The 18859-nt window shown below is 37.5% G+C and overlaps 1 protein-coding gene across 3 annotated transcripts in view; it reads right to left on the reverse strand.

The window, feature by feature from the left end:
* The window catches only part of LOC135169749 (mucin-12), a 240260-nt gene that overhangs the window by 45032 nt on the left and 176369 nt on the right, over nucleotides 1-18859 (reverse strand). For all 3 annotated transcript variants that reach the window (XM_064135022.1, XM_064135021.1, XM_064135023.1), the window contains exons 7-8: nucleotides 16345-16648; nucleotides 4890-5165 (exon numbers count right to left, since the gene is read on the reverse strand). In XM_064135022.1, coding sequence (XP_063991092.1) covers nucleotides 4890-5165; nucleotides 16345-16648 — 580 coding nt within the window. The remainder of the gene's footprint in view (nucleotides 1-4889; nucleotides 5166-16344; nucleotides 16649-18859) is intronic.

Below are 18859 nucleotides of genomic sequence, written 5' to 3' on the forward strand. Positions count from 1 at the left end.
TCGGTTTTTACAATATGAAACAGTTTATGGAATTTCAGGGGAACAAGCATCGAAATTGAGTAGCAGAAATCTACTTAATCCAGATGGGAAATGTCATTAAAATTGCAATTTGTTCGTTCTATGCAATCCTGTGACTTGGTCATGTCCGCGGGGATTCCCCACTCTTATTTAGGCCCCAGCGTTGCTGAATTCGTTTCACACTACCCCAATGTGTTCAGCGAGTTTCCGGTAATGTTGTTTCACGGGTGATTTCGTAAAAAATGGGAAAATATGGTTCATTAGCTGGAATTAATTTGTTTGCTTCCTGAACTCCAAGATGTAACTAATGAAATATAGTTTTTGGCAGTACAAAGCATCAATAGAAAGGCAAAGACCATGTAGAGACCATCAATAGAAAAAAAGGCCTAATTCACCCGGTTTTTCGCAGGGGTACTATGAGACACTAATGGGAGCGCATGAAAAATTAGGGTATATGGTACAAAAACTAGGATCGGATCTATGAATTTTTCAGCACATGTTACTACTTTTTCAACGTCTCCCTCTACTAAAAGAGTACTTTTATGGTCGGTAGATTTCATGCGTCGGCAAAAATTATAACAATTTCTGGCAAATCTTTCTCTTAATGTTCGTCAAACGTAAATAGCAGCTCTCTGTGAGCGCATATCATCTGGGAAATGGGTAATTATAAATCAAAATCCTAGCCAGCCCACAAAGCTCCGAAGCGCTATTCATCTGCTATATGAATTAATTAGCAAAATTGCACCAACAAAGTGACGAATTTCGACCATTATTCATTGAAAGTAAATACTTAATTTTCTTCCAATTGTATTAAATGCCATTGGACTTTCCCATTACCTTCTGGGCAGCGAACTTCACAGATACTTTGAAATTAATTTATTGTCCCCTCTGCGTGAAATTGACATGCGAAAAATACAGACTGGTAATCAATTCCTCGAATACCCAATGATGATAAGCATATGAGTAATTTTTTATCAGCTCGTTGTTCTTTATCTTTCGCCTCAGGCTCCATTAGGGAATATTCACGCGAAGCTATGAATATTGAAAAGACTTTACTCCATTCGATACCTGGAATTCCCAATATTTCCTAATGTTCTTGTATCACGAAATGAAACTGGAGGATTGAGATTATTCCCAGGCTGGAAGGTGTAATAATGTTTTTTTTACGGTACAAGGATGACTTGAATTATTCTGCGATAACGACGAGTCACTCCCTCCCCTAATGGCATGACAATACGAAAACAAAAGCGTAAACGACGGAATTGTGAGTATTTCTCGCAATGTTACCATTCCGTGGAGAATGGCGCGTCATGAAATTGCCAAGCGGAAGGGGGGAAATGAGCATATACGTATCAGTACTGGTGAAAGCAACAGATGTGAACGGTTGTGAGCAGTTTACACGATGAAACAATCATACAATCTATGGAGAGAGGGTGGACATTATGATAACGACAATCCTTAATGCAATCGTCTTTTAAAAAATTTCCAATATCACGGATATCCACCCGACTCACCCAGCCATTTGTTTATTTGTATCAACACAAGAAAAGTTCTACAACTATAACTGAAAATATTCCCTTTATAACAATTTTGACAGGGGAAATTTTCTCTTTCTCCTTGTCCTCGTAAGTCTCCGCCCGGTGTCGGCAACTTTCGTTGCGCCGATATGAGCCGAAGGTCAGTTGGGACTGACATAAGACCTCACTATTTGTGCGTCGATTGTTTTCTCCGTGGGAATACCCTTTATAAAAATGGCACTCATCCATCAACACTGTCAACTAATATCAATTAATTTTTCCACAAATTGCATTATCTCGCACCAGGAAACCTCCAGGATAACCCAAAATTTATCATAAATTGAAGCGGACATTGTATCGAGAGAAAATTGAGTAGATGGTCATGAGTTTTCAAGTTGAGGTCTATATCTGCCACTCCTCGTTCTTCGTGTAACTTCATTAAGTTAATGGCATAATAACCACCTGCGGTGTCGCAAATGTATATACATAGATGTCCTCTGCGTATATAGAGTAAAAGAGAGAGGTGGAGAGCTCCCTGCGCCGATATTGAGAACATGGCAATGTCTGTAAATAGACTAAGAGGACTAGAAGCTCACCAGCCGAAAACCCCCGTACGGGTAAAATCGATCGATTTCTCATTAATATGTATGAGATCTTCAGGTTTGCGTATATAATGAGAGAGGCTCCTCGCTGTGGGGAAACTCCCACTAAGAGACTTGGGATATAATTTGCTGGTTTCGGGCGCAGTACAGCTATAAATGACCAGCAATTAATGATTGTGAAAGTTTAAAACGTAGAATTATGAGGGAAAAAAAAACATTGGGACAATTGGGGGAAAAAAATAAGGGATGATGGGCAAAGGGATAGGGGGTACGGTGTGTGGGAAGGACGATCGATGGACCTCATGAATATGTATGGCCTTCTCGTTATCTTTCGGAGGAAAAGAAGGAACTGTGGGAAAACTTTTGCGGGAAAGTTTTTCCTTCCGTCTTCTACTTAATTTTTTTACTCGTTTTTTTGTAGTTTCTTTCGAATAGACTAAAGTAGTTGGCAACGATAATAAATAATCTGCGGCTTATTCGCGTTAAACTTTTCAATGCTTGTGACACCGCGGACTTTTCCAAGTGAGTTAACTTTCATAATTGCGGAGAGAATCTAATAAAAGTGAAAAATGAATTGTTATTGATTCAAAGAGCATGACGTGACGTGACATTAATTGCAGTGTTGGAATTTTTTTGATATAATTTTTTTACATATTTGGACGTGGACACACAGAGAGAAATATTGGTTTCGTAATTTTTAACTGAAATATCTGGCGAAAATTCTTGTACCGTTCATTGAACAATCCAAATCCTTTTCATGGCATCGTTCCGTCATCTTTCCCCTAATTCATACAATTTTTTCACAGAATTCCATAATTTTAATTTAATATTTTTGCCATAATATTCGTGCCAATTAATTGAAATGACTTGAAGATTTAGTCATATGATAACTGAAAAAAATATTCTGAATTCGTTGAATGATGAATGATGTCTTAAAAATTTGCTTGGATGCGCTTTTCGTAAAAGCCAATCATTTTTCGCAATGGACAAGAACTGCTTGACCCACTCGACGTCTGGAATATGTAATATTCGTGAACATTATTCTCGTAAAAGAAGTGGGACATAATAGAGGGAACAATAAACATTGTTCATTAGTTTTGAGATTGGAAAAAAAATATATAAATCCTGTTTGTCGGTAGTTGGCTCAGGAGTCCTGAGAACCTCAATTGATTCTAATAACTCTGAAAGGGACAGCTGTGAAAAGTCGGTACAGAATTCGCTGCCAGCGAAAGGGACTTAGAGGGATAAAAAGAGTTCAGCATCGAGAAAGGAGGAAAAACTAATCAAACCTGATGAAAGCTTTGAACATGAAAGGTGGCACGGGGCGGTCGCAAGCTTAAAGGCGTCTTTCCCAATTCTACTTGTCCTCACTACAGCTGCACTTTCTTTGTCAGCGTTATAAAGTTGATTGCGATTCTTCATTCTGGGAAGAGGAAATAGAAGGCGAAGAGAGAGAGAGAGAACAGGCTTGCACCATTTCGACTCAACATTTTATGCTTTTCATTTTTTAAATTGATTTACCGTCGCATCAACAGCGTAAAAACAAATCTCTCGGATAGATTTCTGAAAAATTGTGACATTTCTCTGAAGCCTAGTAAAAACCGTAGGATTATAATGCAAAGAAAAACACTAGTAAAGTCCCACGTACTAATAAAGGAAAGTTTAGCCCCGGAATTCCGGTAATAATGACGGCATTAACGGCCGGAGGAGCTACGGTCTCATAAGTTCTTGGGTAAGTACTGGAGAAACATCACGGAAGTTCATATATTTCAATCGCCTCTCGTTCGTAGTACGACGAATAGCGGCATTTGCTTTGATTCAAAACAAAGGCCATTCTAATAATGGTGTTTGGGGGCAAAGGCTTCACAAGCTGTGATCTACATCGTAAAGTTTCTTAAAATTGTTAAACAAGAAATGAGTTATGTTTCTCAACCCAACTTGTCATGCAATCTTTTTGCACTTCGACAGCTCCAACCTGATGTCTACATTCTCGTTTAGAAAAGCTAATTGAGCCTCCGAGAATATATGATTCATGCACCATTGAGAAGTCTGAATCTACCACAATTTTCTGGAAACACGAAACCGAGTGATCGTACGCTTACAAATGGAGGCTGATTTCTCATTTTAACGTATTGTTCTCGGTAATACCAGGGGATAAAAATAGATAAGAATCCGAGTTAAGAGATGCCATCTCTTGAATTAAAAGAGGGCCCTTCCATGTTGATCGAAACCAACAAGAGCTCAAAATTCCGCTTCAAGTTCCGCTAAAAAGAGATAAAAAGACGGCGACTAAATAGCGTTCGTGTTAGACGAAAGTCCGTCATATACTTTTTTCCGGACGTGATGGTTGTGAACAATCTCACAAAATTCTTCATGTTTACTTTCGAATGAATGTTTCGTCATCGTTGTTGTATTTTGTTTCAGTAAATAATCTAACATTTCATTCATTCACAATCCCAAATTTTATCATCATAAAGTCAAAAATTGTATGTAGTTTCTAATGGAAGAAAGAAAAGACGAGAATAAAACTCCATTGCAGAAAGAAAGATAATGTTCAATCGATTAAATTGAATTAGTCTATCGGTTTTGAAGATAAATAGGCACACAAACGACTGTCAGTGCATTGTTCTTAAATTATTTGTAACATTACGGTCATACAAAAACAATCGAGGAGCTGAGAAAAATGAAAAATCCATCGCTTTCCTTTGGACATAATTGAAAATGTCAATGGGGTAAAGGAAAAAATATTTACCTGGTTTTGATTCCAAATCTTGGCCTTCGAACTAGAATTTGTGGTATTTGTCGAACCAGGATTGCCGGACGTTGAATTACCATTTGGTGAATGAGCGGATTTACTTGATGGTTTTCCGTTTTTTGTTTGCGTAGAAATTCCAGCACCACTGGTTGTTGACGATTGTTGAGAATTAGCTGGCTGCTGCTGTTGCTGCGTCTGTTGCATTATTTGTTGAATGAGTTCGATTTGGTGCTTTGTTAAGCTATCATTAGTGCCTCCCGGTGGTGATGAATTCTGTAAATTCGAATGAAAAATACAGGCTCAATGGTGGATGAAAATCCGCTTTGAGGGAATTCGTTATAGATTAGAGAGTATTACGATGAATGGCGGCTAAAACCTTCAAAAAGATGTGTATTAAAAAAAAACAGGGTAATGAATAGGTAAAACATGAATAATTGGGGATTGATTGCATTCGGCTGCGAGGGATTTTTTATTTTTATTTGAAGGCTTGGAATAGTCTCTTCTTGGTTCGGTGGATTTGTACTCGTCGCTGAATGAGCTGTGGGCATATGTGGATGGAAAATCACGGTGAAATGTAATTTTCAGGGAGAGGTCCTATTGGTTTCAAATGGAGAGATTACATAGTACTCTGCAGTCCATCATTTTCGCATGATATTACGTAGCAGCCATGATGGCCTTGAATTTATTAATGATTCGTTAATGACGTCAAACCTCCGTGTTTCGGTTTAGGCGTGATTTCAAGCAGATTACCGTTAACAACCAGTAACCGAGGATTTTTGAGTGTTTTTTTTTCAAATAATTTAATAGGATTTCAATGGGAAATAATTATGTCACCAACTGTGGGACTATTTTTAGCGCTAGTATTGATTTTTTTATCTACAATTTTTAAAATCACTTAAAGTATCCGATAATGTTTTAGGTTTTTCCATAAGATAACTCAAATAATATTTGTTGAAAATTCAGTGATGGCCGGAAATTTAAAGTATGGTCCAATCTAATGTTTTGGATTTAATTCAAAGATAATCTCATGATTCCCGGGCGATGATTTACGCAACTTTTTCATGCGTTTCAGCGATTATTTACGGGACATTTAACGACATGCAAGATAGCATATTACGCCTTCCCATATCCTATCAACTGCTCTCACCGGGGAAATAAGATATAAGGGACAATTTCCTTGCTTTACATCACGTTGAGTCCTTCACACACTTGAAGAATGCTATCAAAGACTCCATACGCGGAATAATCGCAACTTTACTACTAGTACTTCCACCGGAAACAGAGGAGCCAGAATCTCTGTCCATCGGTTGTAAAATGTTGCTGGAAAATTAATTTCGAGGGAACCAGTGATTGAATATTCTTATTCACTTTGTGATCCTGCACGTCAAACTATATTTCATAAAGTCAAGGTACCGAAAGATGGGCTTCAGAGGTCTTATTACATACAACCAGAATAATCCTCTTAACTTTGGCATATATTATGAACTACATGAGATCAGAGATTGTCGAAAAAAAAAATCCTTTGGAAGGTAAAAAAGAGAACACTGTACACAGAAAAAGTTAATGAAGAAGAATATTCCGTAAAAATTATGGGACTCACCGACATTTACATAAATTAATATTAGATAAAATCTATAACTTTAATCGTCTTCGGTAGAACTATATTTTGCTGTTATTCAAAAGATCGCAATTCATGTGCAAATGTGTAACGAATATATATTTTGCACTCTATCCAGTTATTGATCAACTGGAAACTTGCAATGTTCATTTAGTTTTTTTTTGTAATTCATGTTCGCTCGTTGTAAACAACTATTTTCATGATGAAAAAAAATACTCTCAGGAAAATATTTCGCCATCAATGAGGTAAAAGAATCCAATGGCAGTATAAAAAGTGATTAAATTCAGCGAAATACATACATTATCTTTGGGACAAATAATCTCGTAGAATAAGTCTAGGGTTGTGGAGAGACGATCAATTCTGCCTGTGAATTTTCATAGCGAAAAGAGCCCTCTTTTTCAGAGTGTAAATAGTTGCAGATGAACTTCTCTAAGTCATCTTCTCCGGAAGAAGGTGCTATAACTCTTATAGTTTTAATTCGTTTAGGGGTAGTACTTGGAGGGTGCACTGTGAGGGCTCATTACAATCGAGGCCAGGTGCCATGAACTTCATTCGTTTCCCTCTCTCGTGCTTCGTGCATATTTTTCCTGCGGCCCGTCAATTTTCATTTGAAACTTTTCCCTCGATTTCGCTATAACCCACCATTATTATTCTCCTCTCCTCGGCCCCACTGGTACAGTATTTTTTTACGCTACTCACCACAGCTAAGATCACTCGTTTTGATGGGTTTAGAATTTCACAATCACTTTTCTCTGCATCTTCTCGAGCTTTTCAAATATCCTCTTTCCTCTGTTTTATCTTTGTGAGTTGCTGGCTGGAATTTATCCAATTAAATTATGACTATTTTCTGAAGACGTTTCATTTTCATTGTTGCAGTATCCTTTTGAATCCAATTCTCTTCCCGAGAAGGACGAGGGTTTATCATTATGTCGAGAGTGGAAATACGATTTCTTCGATATTTCGATGGCTTCCAAAAGAACAGAGCATTATTCAATGCATTTCAACAACTATTTGTGACATTTTATCAGTTTGTCGATCAACATGAAAAATTTCAACGACTAACATCCAGTGTTTCCTGAATTTCAAAAAGTCTCTACTGAATTTTCACACTTTTCTTTTATTATAGCGATATTATGACAACGAAAATCAATTTATTTAATTATTATAGAATAGCAATGTAGAATGTGTGAAATGGATGACGAATGAATGAATGAGCTCTTTGTTGTTTTAACTCTAGTGGACATTAAGGTTTGTTTAGACGTTTAGATTTGAAGGTAATTTATGCGTTTTGTTTAATATAAAGAATGCAAGGAAAAGGAGACGTGTGTGTTGAGCATGACAGGTTTGTTATAGTTATGTTTCGAGTTCTAAGGATTTTTTCTAGTATAATGGTGAGTGTTGTCCGGCCATGTGGGATCACTCATAGGACAGACCCTGCATTGTCGAAGGACTCAGGGAAGAAAACTAATGATAAAAAAAGGGAGAAAAAGGCAGTGCATTTTCGGATGTGAGCTGCGGAATGAGTTAGTTTAAGTTGTGACTTGACCGCGGACGCGTGAGGATACTCTTCTCATCCTCCTATTTAATTTTGATTGTATTTTACTTTTATAATATACTGTTCCTTCATAAAATAAACTTAATCATTTATCCTTTCATTTGATATTAATCCTACAGCAATGTTGCATACTAAGAATCCTTCGACCCAAAAACAGAAGGTTGGAAAAATGTAATACCTATTCAAAGAGTGTAAGATCGTGTCAGATAACCAATACAAGTTATCACGATCTATCCATCAATGGCAATATTATCCGATACACCAACTGCCAACAATTGCGACCTTAATTGCAACATTGAACATCACATAATGGTGCTCTTAACACATTTTGACCTCAAAGGACAACCACTGAGCCGGTGAAAATTAGTGCGCGATGACCGTTAAGTGCATGATTTGAAATCAATTATTGGTGTGTTGCGTGATGGTTATTCGTACACAGGGTTATGAAGGGCTGTAATTATTCCAGAGCTGTGGAACTAGCGTCTATAATTATCATGTGGATTATGAACTGCTCCAGCGTCAAACCCGTCATCAGACGATCAAACAGAAGAGTGTTTGAGTGATGATTGGGCAACATAGACGTGTTTATAATCATTCATTGGTGAAACTGTTTCAAGTATTCTTACTAAAAAAAAATGGAAAAGCTGAATTAATATGGGCATGAGAATATAAATTGAATCATTGGTATACCCCTACGCTAACACGCTATTGATTTCACATCCCTCAAAAAATTAAGCTATCAAATAGGATAAGTGAGAGAGAAACACCTCGGTAACTCCATTATCCTTGAATTCAGCATGTGACAAGGGAAACAAAGGATAGATAAAAGGATGCTATATCGCACAATCTGCGACTTGATTAACTCAACGAATCTCCAAGGTACAAGTTTGGAATCCCGGGTGGAGAATCAACGGTCTGCACATCCACCGTTCCCATTCCATTTGCCAGCCTCGTACTAACTGAATCATGGAACATCAACTGACCTCGGAAAGGCGAGCGAGAAAGAGAGGGAGAGTCGTAAAATTTTCGCCACGAGGCAATAGTTACCCAGAGATTGGGGAATCAGAAGAACATGCATCACAGAATTCCAGATCTCATTGCTACATATATACATATTATATGTATGCATTGGGGGCTTTAGCCACCAACGCGCGTATTTTCCGTAACGAACTTTCATCCGGCCGCCATTGGAATAGCCAGTGGCGTGGCTTTATTAACCACCAAACGCAGAGGTACCGTACAGAGATATGCATGTATAGAGGGCCGATACAACCGCATTGATAAAACCTCTCATCCAATCTCCTTTGTCCTATATTTTTCCCCCTCCCTCGGCTTTTTCCCATCTGAGTTACCCGAAATTCAAGCACCGAGAGACGGAGAGAGACAATGCATGATGACGGGTTGTCAAATTATTTACGAAAATTTTCACGCGGAGAGGAAACTCCGGAAATTTCCGTCAACACGCACGGAGAGAAAAATTCTTTAAAAATTGCGTACCTCTTCCATAATCTGCCAGTCAAAACAATATTTGGTGAAAATTACGGACGAACAGTTGTGCACTTTTTCAGTGAACTTTCAGGAAAAAGTTTCGTAATTTTGACTAAATAGCAATCTTAACTATTCATTAAGCACTCCATTGGTTTGTCATAATTATTTTAATTGTGTGGTGTTGTGCTTTAACGCGGAGCTTGAGCTGGCGCCCCATTTTTTATACTGAAAGCTGGCGACCCTCTCATTTAAGTCACCGCAACCCGAAAGAAAACCTATTGGACTAATTAAACCCACTGAAAGATTTTCTGCATTTTCATTGATATTTCGACAACTTTTTTCCACAAAATAAAATATCACCAAACCGGAAATACAGCGTCCACGAATTTGTCAATTTTGCTGCTCGAATCGTCAAAAAAAAAAAAAAAAAAAAAAAAAAAAACGGGAAAAATAAAATGCAAAAAGAATGGAGAATATGATCTAGTGTGAGTGCTCCTATCCCCGGTCCATTTATTTTTCAGAATATAAAAAAAATCCTATAAATCGTCGGTACCCGAACACGATGGTCTATTCACGTTTATATATCCATTTATCCGTATGTATGTACTTCATATATATGGGAACAGTGCGCTGCAAAACGAGTGGTCGAAGGGCTTTAGCTATGGATATAACTCGAGTGTGTTTTGTAAGCGTAAACGCACATTCGACTGCATCGCCACACGAGCGGCTGTATTTTATGCCAACGAATGGTCGATCGAACGTGCAATGCCATCTCTCATGCGGCAACAGGAACCCAGGGGGTGGAAAGGGGTTACGTTACATACACTAGGTTTTATACATAACTCAGTCCAGTGTCGATTCCAAGTATGAGAACTCTATATACGGCACCAGCAAGCAACGCATCCAGATTCAGATCTCTAATTAGCTGTATATCAAATGAACGCAATCGACTGAATATCGCGCCTGTGTACAGTTTGAATCGTTTACGTTAGATCGCTTTGGTCTCTCGTTTACGCTGAGGGGATACGAAAATGCCTTTTCCTCTGGCTCACGTAGAACACCTCACACCCACTCGCTCCATTTTAGGGAGATACATATCTATAGGTGAAACACAGGGCTTTGATTTGTGAGCGTGAGTCGATGTGTCCGCGCTCACCAATCATATCACGCCTGAATAGTTGGACGGGAATTCGCGTTTTCTAGTGACAGCCAAAATTCAATAAAAATTATCAAAAATAAGACATCCTCCCTACACTGCACAATACTCGTCTGCGCTATCACACTCCCGACAGCATCAACAATAGTCTTATCTTCTCAAAATTCATAGAATCGACGAAATTCGCTCGACCATCATCAATTTTACTCCACGCTCTATTTTACCCCATCCTTCTCTAAGTTAGCAAAAATGATGCTGGAATATGATAACGAACCATACTGATCGCATCACCATAAACAATTTCTGAAAATGCAGAATCCCCCGGGAGTTTGCCCACTGAAATGGAATATTCCCCATCTGACTACGTTGGCGTTTCCCAATTAGTGAAATATATGGAATCATCGGGAGTTCATTGTAACGAAAATTACAAATCCACCATGGATTTCTATTTAAATTTCCCTATTTCACCCACGCACACACACACACCCACCATGAATGTCCGAAAAACAGAATCGATCCTATTGTATCTGTTGGTTAACTATCTGGTATACATCTATTTACGGAGAATTCCGTTTATAACTAGAGTATATTGTGACCTCGGTGACAATCCTTTTGTGTATGTGCCAGTGATACCTATCTATATCTGTATAATGTACAATTAAATACACGATCTGTTCGGTGGAGTTGGATGAAGCGCGCTATTGTTAGCCAGATCCCCAGTTTTTTTTTATATTATTGAAGAATGTTCAATATCATTCCAATCCAATCACAATTTTTTCCTCTCAACTTTGGGGAATGCGAAGCACGTGCTCCGTGATCCTGCAGTTCTTTTTGATACCGTTTCATTTCACAATGTTCATTTAATTATGATCAATTAAGCTGGTATGCCGGGTATTATCAATCGGATTCTCCGATGCTTTGTTTCGAGCTCAAAAAGAACTGCATTCCATGATTAATCATGCAAATGAGAGTTAATTGATTAGAATGCATACCTGTCAATTTTCACTTTGATTGGTCGTCATTATTATTTTTTTAGTTTGACGAGATGGAGGGAAAAGGTCCAATAACAATTACGAAAGATCCAGGTAAATGATATGCAGTTGGTGAGTTATAATTTTTATAAAGTGGTAGGGGTAGTGTTAATGGGACCTGTCCTAATTTTTATCGGACCTTTGTTCTTACTTGTGGATTATGGAACTCTCACGGAATTTTTATTGAACAATTCATTCCCGCGTGGAACTGGGCGTAAACTTTGCGTGTGTATCGCATTGCATGGGTGTTAGAACAGTTAAACTTGACGGTTTCAAACTTCCATTAATTTCGTGCTCATTATAAGTCAGGTAAGACGCTCCGACCATTTTTTTCAGCAATAAAACATTAATTATCGAAGAAATTTTTCAAACTCCTCATAATTCTCTTGGATGCATTATTTTTTATGACACGGAGAAAAGAAATGAGAAATTTTCAGGAATAATAGAGGCGAAAATTATATAAAAATTGGAATACTGTACAAATAAAAAGTTAATCCTGGGCTCTGGTATTACTCAATCAATTCTATTCAATGATAAACAAAGAGCATTGACTGCCGTTCACTATGTTATGATATTTATTGTTTAAGCTCTTCGCTGACTAACGCACTAGCACGTGTTCTTCAGCTTTGCGGTAAATTTCGCCTGACAAGGGCACCTGAACCTGCTTTACTGGTTTCGCCTGCGGTAGAATTTGACTGTTCGGGAAACTCGAATCGTCGTCAAGACATGTAGGTTGTTCGCTCATTTATTAAATAAATAGATGTCCCTCCTCAAATGAATAAAGAAATTATTCGATTGTGATAGCTTCACCTGCTTTATGGCATTAGCCCTTCATTCGTCTTCCTTGTACACACTCTAGATGTTCAGGTCTTCAAATTTTTCACCTCTAAATGTTTTATTTTGGTAAACTTTTTGTCAAAAAAGCGTGGAATATCAAGCACGACATAATTCTTTCCAAGTCAATTTTGTATTTTACTCGATTTAACATTTGTCATGGCGAAAATTGTATCTGATGTAGGAAATCGAAAAACACACGGTCGCAGACCCATAATTAAAAATCATAATGATTTACACTAAAAGTTGCCTGTAAAAACACATTTCTTGATCTGATACTGTGCACTTCTGTCAAAAGTCAGATGTTCTTTCAGGGTAATATCGTAGAGAAGATTAATGTTTTGGCAGAATGTTCGGGATCCAGGCGTTCAAGATAACGAGAGCCCTTTCGTTCGTAAAAAGCTTAGGTGCCAGGTGTGCAGTGGACTAGGGATTTCAGTCGCAATCGCCTGTAAATCGAAATCTACGAATACTCGTGCGATTAGCCCCACTCCATCCCTAAACTTCCACGTCTAGTGCTTTCGTTTGTTCATCCTCATACCACTCCCCCCCTTCAAATCCCTTACGACTCCGCGTTTTTCGATTCTCGCGTACTTTTTTCCCAATCGCAATATCGAACAGTCACGTGCGGGTTATTTCATTTTCTCGAATTGAGAAAAAAATGGAACTAATTCAGAACTCAATGAGAATTTCAGAGATTTGATTTTCTGCGATATTGGCATAATGCATTGTACCTATAAAATTGAACGATAGGGTGGTTCCAGGGTTTCTTGGTGAAGTGCAATTCGAAAGAACTGATATTTTTATTCGGCTCATTGGCGACGGAAAACGTTGCAATTTTAATGCGGAAAATTTGTCTTTCCAATCGAAGTTCTTCCATACGCGATTTTTTATTTTTCTACAGCGAATATGCGGAGTGAAATGACAGGGTCAATGATGCTGGCATTTTTCGGACTTTATTAGAATTTAATAATGAAGCGTGAAATGGATTTAATGAAACATTCTGTTCGAACACTGAAGATTATTCGAAATAAACGTCAAGCTGCTTCGCGAGCTCAATTGATTTATCGTCAGACTTCGTGTGTGGAATCAAATTTTACAATCTGACGTGACGGAGGTTGTTAATAGAGTAACTGCTTGTACCGCCATGGGCTTCCCGAGGTTTTTGCAGGCGATTCCGGTAAAAACCTCGCAAATAAGGAGCTCAAATTTGACTTAACAAGACAAATAAATGAAATTTCCAGTTCCTCCGAAGATCCAAGCAGAATATAAAATTTCTAGGAGAGGCAAGATGGATATTTCGCACAAATATATCTTCAAGGGAATATAAATATGCACTGCAGAAAACCCTAGAATTTTCAGGATATTCCTTTAATGGAAAAACGCCTTGAAGTTTAATTTAATGAGTATTAATCACCGAAATGAAAATGAGCCTTTCATTTCGCCCTAAACTCATTATGAATAATTAATCGTACTCGCCGTAAATTTTTCCGAGTTAACTTTTGTTAGCTCGGCAGTAATACCTGTTCAATGTATTCCGTATTCGCGCATCGAATAGGGCTTAACAAAAGTTATGATGTGTAAATCCACACTGATAGGATGATTCATTTATTCCAAACGAGTCTCGTTAACTATTCACGAATGGTAGAGTTGAGATGAGGAAATAAATATTCGTTAATATTTTACGAATGGTTTATATGGAACGTAGAAATCGAGTCAAACAAAACTCACAAAAACATTTGTTAATTATTAACGAAGAAACATTTGTGATTTTATGCATTTTGCAAGCAGCCATGTATTTCTGGAAATGTCATCCGAAAAACCGATCATCTCTCGAAAAATGGAACAATTAATTTTTTTTTTAATTACACATCGTCTGAAATGACTATTTCTTCGCTCTGCTGAGGATTTCCTTAATAAAAAATAGTAAAAAATGTAAAAAAAAAGTTGGATCTCGTTATTTGTTGTCGACAAAAGTTGTTGACTTTTGTTACTGAAGTCAATAATTCTTCAGAAAATCGACTGCAATGAATGTCCAAGAAACAAACTGAATTTTTTATTATTCTAATTGTCCCTATTTGTCATTGATGCTAGCGATCACCACGTGACACTAAAAATATTCTCAAAATCTTGAATCTTCTTCCAAATATTCCCCCCTCTCTCTATTTGAAATGTGAGATTATTGAATTAATATTGGGATTCACGGAAATACTAACCTTTCCGCCTCCACTCTAAACTTTTATATTTTCACGAGTGGTTTAAAGTAGCTATCGACTGTAGAGGAGAAATTTTGGTTGAGGGGCAGTTAAATAAAATTGAGAATATACGGATATTGAGTTAGTGAGTGGAAGGGTGTATGCGGGATTTGGTAAAGTCGGGCTAATAACATTGGATGACCTGGGAACTTTCGTAATGAGAACGAATGAGTATAGTCAAAGAGGGGAATGAGAGCACTGTGACGGAGGTCATAAAATTCGAAGAAGTAAAAAGTCTGGGAAAATGTGGACTTGCTATTAATTAAAACTAAGTGATTTATAGCATTTCGTGGAGTCAAATTGGCGAGTTTTCTGGACACTGTCAAGGATGAGTTGTGGATATATAATTCGCGAATCCAATCGCCATAATTAAATGGAAAAAATTGAAGAAGAAGAGGAACAGTTATGTGAGTCATAAATTTTAGGGCATTATTATCCTGTTAAAATAATTGGCTTCAATGGAGAGCGCCACCTCACTTTATAATGATTTCATGTGGAAGTGTAAGGATCTTAAATCATATGGTCATTAAGTTAAATTTGCCATTGGATCCGGAGAGAAATTTGTCTAGCTACTGCAAAATTTCTAAATAACAACTGACGACTTCTAATGTATCCAGCAGAAATTCCTCTTTCACTCGACTTAGAATACAAATGGAGCAATTTAACTAGGTCCCCCGCAAAGGGAAATTCCCTATTCAATGTCGAGGATCGAGGATCAAATGATTCTATTTATATTTGGAAGAGATACGAACGAAATATGAACGAGTCTTTCATTCAATAAATCATGAATGATTCATGGAAAGAGTCATATAACTCTCCCTCATCTAATGTGTACTTTGCGCAAACCATAATACATTCGATAATAATTTCCCAACTCCCAGGATGTGTGATAATCGCATTATGGATTTGCCGTAATACTGCACTTGTTCGTAGTTGCGGTAATGGAGGCGCTAATGGATCCAATCCTCTGTATCAAACTTTAAAATAGGAGCCTGCAAAAAACGCTAAGCTATGCACATTTCTCTTTACATCAAAATTTGATAGAGATTTCAGGATTAATTAAAAATGTATCTCGACAGAGTGAGCTAAATTAATTTAAAATTCTAACACATTTCAGCTGTGAAACGTATTAGCGTATTAGCGAGATAGCAAAATTTTCGTAATAGCTTTTATTATAGTACTAAATTTGCTCTATAAGAAGGGTTCCGATCAAAATTTTGATATACCTCCTTGATTTCGAGATATTCATCAAAAAATAGTTAACAGTCAAAAGTGACTGAGGTTTTACCACTTCGCATTGGAGTTAAATGTCATAATATACATATTTTTAACAAATTTAACAAAACAAATTTATAATTTCACAGTAAATTGCTTGTAGGACAGCAGCGAAAATTAAATAATGAAATGTATTTTTTCTCTCTGCATCCGTGTACTAAGGTAATTTTTTCTCAACTGTCTTCTCCATATATGTATATTGATAAAGTCAAAACTTGTTCCATAATTCGCTTCTCTTACCTTGTGCCCCGACCCCTGTGTAGGTTCACTCGCTAAAAGTTGTTTAAGCGCTGTGTGTCCGTGACCATTTTGGGTGGTTGGTGCTCCAGGTGTACTTGGCGTACTTGGATTACTGCCGGGTGTGTTGGGCGTATGTGGCCCCGTTGTTGGGCTACTTGGACTTACACTCTCATTAACTTTACTTCCAGCATGATGATTCTCCGTATGTCTCCGCAGACTACGTGCATCACAGTAAGACTTTCCACATCCCTCGGCTTTGCATTCGAATGGCTTTTTGTTTCTGTGGGTGAGCATGTGGCCGTTTCTGTGGACACAAAATACGAGATGCTTAAATACCGAGGCAATTTTATCAGCGACTCTTATTTTTTATCATATTATAAAAGATGTTTGACTCCAGCAAAAGAAACAATGGACTAAAATTCCATAGCTCATTGCTTGTCAGCTGTCAATGATGGTATGGAAACAGACACCGTAAAGAGTATCGTTATTTGCAGCAATTTAAGTGGTTCTTTATCATAAAGTTGGCCAACAATTAATAATTGTTTTAATTGTCAACTTTTTCTTCGTCTTTCCATTGACCGATGGGTTTAAATACCGTTTCCATGGCTATAACGACATGAAAATCATTTATTTGTTTCGATAAAGATTTTCCGCAATTCGAGTCCCTTTGAACTTTGGGCAGTTGTTGTCTCGGTTCATAAATTCATATATGAATAATGCGGATTATTTTTACAGTCCAAATTGTATGGGTGATGCTTTGCAAGCTCAGCAGAAAGTATAAACTACGATAACAGTGCACTGCAAAAATCGTCATGTGAAAACATTGAATTCTGCAGTTTGGTATTCGCCTATACGCTAGATTTAGTTAATAAATTTCTGTTGTTCAAAGGGATTACAATCACATCGCAACTGCTCCCTTACTTCCGGTTATAATTAAATTTCGCTCCTCTGAATATGACCAGTTAAGAGTCCATGAAATGTAAATTCTTTTCCCGATGTTGACGAGAATAAAAATGGAGTGCATTGTTAAACACGCAATGGAGCGGGTGTGATCTTCAACCAATCATACCAATAACTTTGCGATAACCCATGTACTGGTCAGCCAACGCGAGGTAACGATTTTGGTCACGTCGCGATGGATCTGCGGCGATGATATTCAGCCGGGAGCGTTGCCACATCGTTTATGCTTCTGCATTCAGTGGCGAATCGGGATTGGACGAGGGGGGGGGGGATTCGGGGGAAATACCAGCAACTGTGCAAGGGAGACAGACCGAGAGAGAGAGAGAGAGAGAACCACTAACATGTTGGATTTACCCGCGAGGAAAAGAATAGAGAACGGGAACACTGTTCTTTGTTTGTAAAACCCTTTCGTAAACAGGAATTTCTATATTAAAAATAATCTGATATACTGTGTTTGCTGTATGCATTGCGAATCGTGGAAAATTGAATTCTTTATTATCAGCGGACCGGACACAGAGAGAGATTCTCACTTCCAATATTTTCCTGCAGGCAGAGGGATGTTTGATATGCGTGTGTTCTCATCAAAATTAATTAAATGTAATTTCCATCAGATTTCACGTTAATGAATGATGGAAACCGCAGAATCAGGAAGGTACCGGGAACAGTACTATTTACTAAAGAATTTTCGTGGTGGTCATGGCTGATCGATCCTAATATTATAAAAAATACCGTGGTGTGCAAATTCACATATACATAAGGGAAAATTACTTTTGAAATTCCCCTTGATTATTCCTGACTGTTCCATCCTAATGGGGCTGTAGTAATCAACTCGTCTGACTATCGAAATTGTAATATTTTATATGCACAATAATCCGAGAAAAACTATAGGAAAACGTGAATTTTTCTTGGTATTTCGGTGGAATGCTATGTGAACAATAACGGTTTGTTTTTAGTTAGCATGTCTCACAGATTGAATTATGTCGAAAACAGAATTTGAAACGAGTATCAGTTTTCTTAGACGCAATATTCTTCATCCCTTGTCTATAAAGTAGAACTCGAGGAAGAGGTAATTACTTTACGACGGTAAAGTTTGTTTTCATTACATCGATATTCTCCAAATTAATGACATCATAATGAAGTTTCCCTTCAATTTCTCTTGTCACAAGAGAGGATGTGAAGTATATTCGTAAATCAGATATATCGATCTCTCTATGGACATTTGGGTCGACTGAAAAGGGTGAAAAGTTTATAGTTATTTATTATCACCATTGTTTATTCGTTTTGTTTACTTCATGTATTGCAGTCAATAACAATGGCACAAACAATATATAAAGGAGATCTTGCTGCTTAAATACTGCTTTCTCCCCCATACTAATTTTTCGTTTATAGATGAAAACAGATTTTCGTTACGAAAGTAAAAATCTTTAAGTAATCGCATAATTATCAATGGAGTTTTCACTGATCCTTTCTAAAATAAAGAAATTATGAAATTCTAATAATTTTGATACCGAGAGCATAACCCTGAATTTCGCACGATAATCCAAAATTTCCAACC

This window comes from Diachasmimorpha longicaudata, chromosome 15 (genome assembly GCF_034640455.1).
Source record: "Diachasmimorpha longicaudata isolate KC_UGA_2023 chromosome 15, iyDiaLong2, whole genome shotgun sequence".
NCBI lineage: Eukaryota > Metazoa > Arthropoda > Insecta > Hymenoptera > Braconidae > Diachasmimorpha > Diachasmimorpha longicaudata.